This window comes from Chelmon rostratus, chromosome 2, assembly GCF_017976325.1.
Source record: "Chelmon rostratus isolate fCheRos1 chromosome 2, fCheRos1.pri, whole genome shotgun sequence".
Classification (NCBI taxonomy): domain Eukaryota; kingdom Metazoa; phylum Chordata; class Actinopteri; order Chaetodontiformes; family Chaetodontidae; genus Chelmon; species Chelmon rostratus.
In genome coordinates, this window is record NC_055659.1 from 8,553,710 (window position 1) to 8,561,207 (window position 7,498).

Here is a 7,498-nt window from a genome sequence, read left to right on the forward strand (position 1 = left end):
TTACTTCTTTGCAGCCAAGGATGCCAGCTGACCATCGATATCCTCCTCTGGCTGCAATGGATGCCACTGGGCAATGGGGCGGCGCGGGTTAGCCAGCATGTCGGACCAATGCTTCAGACCGAGGCCAGTCGCCTTGCTGCCCACAAAGATCTTTCCGATGGCGTCATTCTTACCGATCTTGTCATAATCAAACACTGTGACGGCCACCAAGATTTTCTACGGAGGGACAACGTTTCTGTTAATGAGTCATCAAAACATCAAAATATGTATGCAAATTATTCTGAAAGCCTTTTGTAAAGTGGAGAAACAAAACTCAGCTCTCCTCACAGCCAGACATTACTAACTGAACTGTTGATTTGTACAGTACCTGCATCTGTTCCAGCGGGATTTCAAAGCTGAAGGATTCATTATAATACGGGTTCAAGGTGTTCTTCTTCACCGTGGTCTTCTTTTTCTTCAGACGCTTGCCCCCCTGCAGCAGCTGGATCTTTACATAAGGATCTGCAAAGGGCATCGATATGATCAGTAATAGAGACCATCAAAGGAATGTACTGTAATGCAGTTGCTAACTTTCCTCTTCTGCAATATTTGCTTCTCTTCCAACACTTGCGATACATATTTCCATCATTTTGATTTCCTGACTTCTTTCTGTATTGATTTACCCTCAGTGTTTGTGATAGATGTGGCATTTATGGAATTTGGTGCTGCTGAATTACAATTGTGAACTACATTTCCCAAGTGTACCTGCATAACAAAGCACAGTCTCTATGCCCTGTATGATCTATCTGAAATCATTATAAACTGTGGGATTGCCCTAACAAAGGCTCTAGGAACCCAAGGATTGTCTTTATTGTTACATACTCGCATTGAACCTCAATGTGCAGAGCTGTCTTCTCTCCAAATTTGATGTTCTAGGCTTTCTTGTACATTTATCATTTCCTAATCTCAGTCATAGACCAGCACAAATTGAAGCCTAAACTCTTACAAACAGCTCCAATCAACGCTGTAACTTAAAGGTGCTTTTGGCATTTTCTACCAGATAATCCGCAGGCGTCCATCTTCTTCAGGTTCTTTGCCTCCAGGATGCAGACGGTGAGTTTTCCAGCGGTGGGAACGTAACGGAGGGAGATGCAGATGTCTCCGAGTTTCTCAGGCTGAGCGGTCAGCACAGAGAGAAGAGACAGAGGTGACAAGCACACATGTTCATCAGACAACAACAGAAAACTGCTTGTTTTAGAATATGACGATGGACTACAGCAAAGTGCTCTCAGCTACTTGCACTTTTACTTTCGGGCTGAAATTGAGGCCTTTTCAAAATTCTTGCTTGGAATTGCACAGTTCTGTTTGATTCATTTGATTTTGGAGATCTGAGGCTCTCAGCGTCCCCTGAAGTGAATGAGATGGGGATTTTTGCTTCAAAGGATTTGTTTCTGTATTAAAAATGTAAGATATCTCAGCATAATAATTCCAAGGTCAGTGTTATCAAAATTATTGTACTACTGCAAGAAAATTGCACACGTTTACAAAACATCTCAGTCTTCTTTAAAAGCCTAATTGCTAATGTTTGAATATTAACAGCACCTCCTCTTGATCAGCGCTCTCCAGATCCCGCCACTCCTCGATCGGACGTCCGAGGTCGATGGTGTTCATGGGGATCTTCACCTCGCCAATGACGTCATGTTTGGAAAATCGATCGTAGTCATAAACAGACATCACCAGAGTCTTCCCACCGAGCTCCTCATAGGGTACCTGATCGACAGACACAGTGCCGTGTTGTTTTATACTGTGATGCCTTGTGTTTTAATTCAGTGGTGACTTCATGAATATGAAAACAAATGAAATCCTTTAATATGTTAAAAAGGAATTTTAAAAACAACAGGTTGACTGGAGAAGCTTAATTAGCCAGTTAGTATTAATACATGTGATATCAGCAACTATGGAAAACCGGTGAATTAGTGCTGAAAGCTGGTAAGAAATAAACAAAGCACAAATGAAATAAATTCCAATTCTCTGAGGAAAGACTATTTAAGCAGAAATGGCAGCTAAAAAGCAAATTGGGGACAGTTGCAGACATCTCATATGACATTAACTAAAAAATGTGATTCAAATAATCCTCCACAATGAAGTTAGGTTGTTTTGTGTGTTTGTACATTTGCAGACAGGCAGATCTTCCAACATGAAGCAGAGCTGCCCGTAAAGACTCTGCAGACTTTATCGAGCCTGGAGAGGAGAGAGGAGCATGCACTGCAGGCTGCACAGACAAGTGAGTGCACACATCCTGAAGGAGCTGACAATCCATCGTCAGTCCCGTCACACTGACACACTACAAGGATTAGATTAGATAATTTATGTAAAAACACAAACTGTCTCCCCATCATCCATAAATGTCTGATCTTTGCCTCTCGTTGTGTTTACAGCTGCAACAGACAACAATAGACTCACCTTGAATACAAACGTCTCATTGAAGACAGGGTTCAGGGTTTTCTTGTGGACTTTGGTGTCAAACTTCTTCTTCTTCTCAGGTAGGAGCAGGACTTTAACGTAAGGATCGGAGGTACCGCCTGAGTCCATGGACATGAGGTCCGCAGCTTGAAGGATGCCGACTGTGAGCTGTAGGCAGAGGAGGTGTGAGCGGGGCGCAGAGGACAGAAGAAGCGAAGACACAATTCTATCAGGCAAAAATCCAGCGTCTCTAAGATTGTTCATTTGTGTCAGGGTCACCGCTGCAGAGAGTGGTTATGTAACAGCCTCTGACAACTTAAGCCCTGCAATCAATCACCACAAACTTCTCATGTCAGACTGGAGAGGCATTGAAAGTTAGAGGGTTTTCTTCCCAATGTCACACAATTTTCACAGTGTGATAACTTCTAAAAAATATTATTTTATTTATGTATTATAAGATATACCATATATATATATATATATATATATATATATGCATATACGTATATATACAATATTTATAGTATATGTTTGAGCTAGTTGTACTTTAGTGACAACTAGAAAAGACCCATTTAAAGTATTTTTTGCTCCACTTGCTGCTCTGTTTTATTTTGACTTAATTTAAGGCTTAAAGCCTCATTAATTCATGCCATACACTACCAATGCGTTACTGATGATAAAGTTATCGAATCTCTGAAAAATATATTCCTTTTCCCCTCAGAAATAATTATTGCAAAACTATTCTGCCTGTTTTTCAGCCTTTCTGCAAAAATCATTATTCCATTGCTCCGCTGGGGTTTTACAATGAAGCTGCCCATAAATTTGTGAGGATCAGACCTCGAAGGAGTAATTGAATTTTTGGGGGAAATTCGCATTTCCGCTTTCTTGACAGGGGTTTGACAAGAAGGTCAATGCCCATTCAATATGCAGCTACATCCAGTTAGCTTAGCTTAGCATAAACATGGGGGAAATGTGGGCTAGCCTGGCTTTGTAGGAAGCAAACAAAATCTGACCACTAGCTTCTCTAAAGCTCATTATTAACTAATTCTGTCTCAAGCTTTAGAGTTATTGGATTTTTATTACCCTTGGACAGAAACCTTTGTATTAAGCCAAAAGATATGATGGTGGTATCGATCTGTTCATAAACTTTCATAAACAAGAAATTTAATCATTGTATTTCCCAAAATGATGAACTATCTTTTCTGGAGAATGTATTGTGCAAAAAATGTGCAACACTCCCCAAAAATCAAATAAAATTCTCAATGAAAAACAGTTCTCACTCATCTAAAACTGCTCCCTACTAAAACACTACTATTTCTTTTGAAGCTTGACAGTATGTGTAATGGATTCACAAGCAACAACCACAGACCTTTGTATTCTCAAAGTCATAATCTATGGAGTACTGCAGCTTCCCCAGTTTCTCTTGTTCTTTCTCCTCCTCCTCTTTCTCTTCCTCCGTCAGTCCGGTCTCTCCCTCGTCATCATCGTCGTCCTGGTGTTTCTGTGGTGTGAACGTGACAAGACAAAGCACGGTGTTAAAGGTCGGGGCACCAGGGATCAGAACGCAGGGCTCCCAACAACAGCCAGCATGCCACAGACACTGGAGCTCCAGGAGTTTTTACGTGGGAGATACATGTTTTGGTTACTGCTTACCTGCACAGCACCTGATGATAATAACCAGGGATTTATCATTTACAGGGTGAGAACTCTCGATTGGTAACACAAAAATACATGTTTATATCGCACTTTCTGCACACCTTGTCTGCTCATTTTGGATCATTGGGCAGTTCCTTCGACATGCTTGTGCAGTACAGTGACAGCCAGAGTCAGTGGAGGCTTTGCATGCTAGTTCCACTGAGAGGGGTAATAAATGCAAAGGTTTTCCAATGGAATCAGATATTAGCATAGTTTTCTAATTTGTCAAAGGGCTTTGATTTCACCGAACGAACAAGGAGGTGAATGTTTCTTTAAAAAACCCCTAAGGAACTAGCTCACAACAGCAAATGCCAGTGCATACTAAAATGATAAAAGGCAAATAAGACATAATATTCAGTGCAAGGAGATGGCTTTTAAATAAATTCTCACAACCTTCATCTTTCAAGATTAATGCAAAACTTTAGTAACCTGCATGCCTTGTCTCACCGCTAAATTTATGTGGCACCAAAAAAAAAAATAATAAAAAAACAGCCTTTCTTTTCAGCTCACCATTATTACAATAAATGGTTCAGGATTAAAGGGCACAGCCAGCTATTTGAATAATGTAGTCTTATTGCTGCAGTTATTATTGAAGTTAAATTAAAGCCTCATTGCCAAGGTGACCTTGACTTTGACATGTTTTTTCAGGCCATCCGGTGTCTCCACATCCTACCTCCTCCTTGAGTGTTACAATCAGAAGGACAGATTGGCGAGTATTCGTCTCTTCATGCAGTTTTATCATCACCGTTTCCATGTCTCCCAAACAACCAACCATGCCCTTTACCACATGCATAGATTAATAGTGTTAAAAAGTGTCTTGCATATCATCTCTTAGTCCAATACTTTCCATATTGGTGTGAGTTATAGTTACATTGTCCCAGGAACAATGCGTTAGATGGTTAGACTCTCCTCTCTGGGGGTTTATGGAGCACATCATAGCTTTCCATTGTTACATTCTCAAGCGGTCGTAACAAACTTTTAAAAAACAAAACAAAAGTTGGGGGTGTCTAAAAAGAAAATTTAAAAAAGCAACGGAAGCTACAACTTTCATTCCATGAAACCCCCCTCCGCCCCGGGGGCCAGAGAGCATCAACGCGAACTATCCACCTACCGTAGAGCGGGAGTCCACCACAGTCAAGAAACACGAGGCACACACAAGACAGACACAAAGCGGGGGGAAAAAAGGAGGAGAGAGGAAGAGATTCAACTCACAAGACACCAAACACACTACAAAAAGAGAGGCAGTCAACACCACCACCACCACCACAATTATGATGAGGAATGACACGCTTGTTTTCAGCCGGGGACGATAAATTCATGAAGTAATTGATCGCTTTAATTAACTGTCACTGGGGCTCAGGGTAATCTATGGTGATGTTAGTTGATTGGTCCTCAAATGAATCACTGGCTTTTCTAACATTCATCCCCTAATTCACTGTGGCTTTGCTTCCAAAATCTTCAAATATTTCTGCAGGTCTCACGCCTCCGCCCATTATCTTCAATTATGAAATGCAGCGTTTGGCACTTGCGACTCGTCAAAGGAAGCTTTCGCCTTCATGGCGCTCGTTACTCTTTGCCACTCCGAAACAAAGCGTGTCATTTCTCACCACGGGTCACAATGGAATACGTCACACGTTTAAACAACCACCACAACAACATCAAATAAATGGAGGGGAAGAGAGCTCTCCTTGTGTCCTCTACAGCCTGGGCTACAACAGCTGCCGGTAAAAGCAAATTTGGTTAGCTAGAGACATCTTTGAATGAATAAAAACTCTGCAATAATTATTAATAACAATAACAATTGAATGATAAATGATTGTAGGAAAGAAGAGGCAAAACATCACCACGTTACCCTGCATTTTCAGAATGTAGTAGGCACAAGGCACCATACCTCGCCACCCTGCATGTTCTTCATGTTGAAGCCATCCTTGCCCTTCTTCCCTTTCTTGTTCTTCTTCTTCTTGCAGCAGCATTTTTTGATTATGCAGAAGCAGCAGGTAAGGATCAGCAACGCGGCCACCACAGCAATGGCAATCAGAGCCCACGGAGGCACTGTCAGTTTGAGAACAACAGAGGGACAACTGAGATTGACGTCTGTGTTTCACATCAAAGAAACTTTCTGTCAAACATTGTGAATCTCTGCAGAGAGCGTGGACGCACTGCTGCATCATTCCAGCCCAGGCGCCAGAATAACATGTTGGCATTGAACATTTCTGCAAACCACGGACGCGTTAAATTTGCACATTTCGTATCAGCATTTCCACAATAGGTATCAAAGTTACTGGTACATGTGTATGAGCTGAGCTTCTCATCAGGAGGAGGAGGAGGGGATGCTGGTGGTGCGAAAGCTAGATGAGTCGACTGCTGAGCAGCAGATCGCTGTTTAAGCTGCGTTTCTTCCCAAAAATATTGGTATTTTTTGACAAGAAGTTGGAATATTTTCCAGCCATGTTTGTGGCAAGAAAACTGTGTATTGCTATTGAGACCTCAGGACATTTTCCAGCCTAACTTTGGAGACATATCAGGTATTCTAGGCCAAAACAATATCTTTTCCTGAGCCTAACCAAGTGTTTTTTCAGTGTTGGTACAACAAAACAAATTAGATAGTAAGAAACGTAAAGTTTCAACGAATCTGTGGTAAAGAAATGTAAAAAACATATACGTGGTTTGCAGAAACGTACGATCCCAACATTTATTCTGCTGCCTGGGTGGATTACTCACATGGGATTTTATCAATTTCATTCAGGAATTTGCTCTTGATCTCTTCAAACATGTCATTCTTGTTGATCTCTGTGTTGTTGGAGCCAGAGGTGTCCGGCGCCGAGGTGGAGATGACAGCCGGGGTGGGAGCCATGGTCATGGTGGTGGCACCGGTGGGCTCGTTGGCTGACACGGCCTGTGTCCTTCTGAACAGGTTGAACTTCATTGTCAAAGACTAGGTGCAGCGTCCCTGAGACACAAACAGATCAGACAGAGAGGGAGGATTAGATTCTCCAAACAACCGCGGTGTGTGAAGACGGCAAGAATATTTTATCTGAATCTGTATGAAAAGACTCTCAGAATATATCTCATCCTGAGGCTTATTGTTAGAGAAACGCACTGAATTTTAATTAATTTCAAACACGATGATATATTCTGTCAGAATGATTGTATGGTATCTTCCAGCTGACTGGTCCTCTGGGAAAAGACCAAACGGATGTTTTATTATAAACAACAAGTAAAAACTTAAATGTTGTGCAGAAAACCAACAATTCAAATAATTGATTTGTCTTTTAATGCATTTTGACAAAGAGCTAGTTAAACCTTTTTTGGGAAATATGCTTATTTGCTTTCTTTCCAAGAGTTAGATGCAAAACTTAAG

The 7,498-nt window shown here is 41.3% G+C and overlaps 1 protein-coding gene across 1 annotated transcript; it reads right to left on the bottom strand.

Annotated features, from left to right (window-relative positions):
* Positions 1-7,063, bottom strand: LOC121620831 (synaptotagmin-2-like). Its single transcript, XM_041957061.1, has 8 exons — positions 6,859-7,063; positions 6,029-6,189; positions 3,812-3,943; positions 2,443-2,610; positions 1,582-1,749; positions 1,037-1,154; positions 368-501; positions 1-216 (listed from the first exon to the last, which is right to left on the bottom strand). Exons 1-8 carry the CDS (start codon positions 7,061-7,063, stop codon positions 1-3), a joined length of 1,302 nt encoding a protein of 433 aa, XP_041812995.1.
* Between the last annotated feature and the right edge of the window lie 435 nt (positions 7,064-7,498).

What these genes read in the sequence shown, in the direction of transcription:
- LOC121620831 (XM_041957061.1), bottom strand. Translation starts at nt 7,063, where the DNA reads ATGAAGTTCAACCTGTTCAGAAGGACACAGGCCGTGTCAGCCAACGAG. An exon ending in GGACGCCTGCGGATTATCTG is followed by an intron (nt 502 to 1,036) that starts GTAGAAAATGCC and finishes TGCCCTTTGCAG; the next exon opens with ATCCTTATGTAAAGATCCAG. An exon ending in TCCCGCTGGAACAGATGCAG is followed by an intron (nt 217 to 367) that starts GTACTGTACAAA and finishes GTCCCTCCGTAG; the next exon opens with AAAATCTTGGTGGCCGTCAC.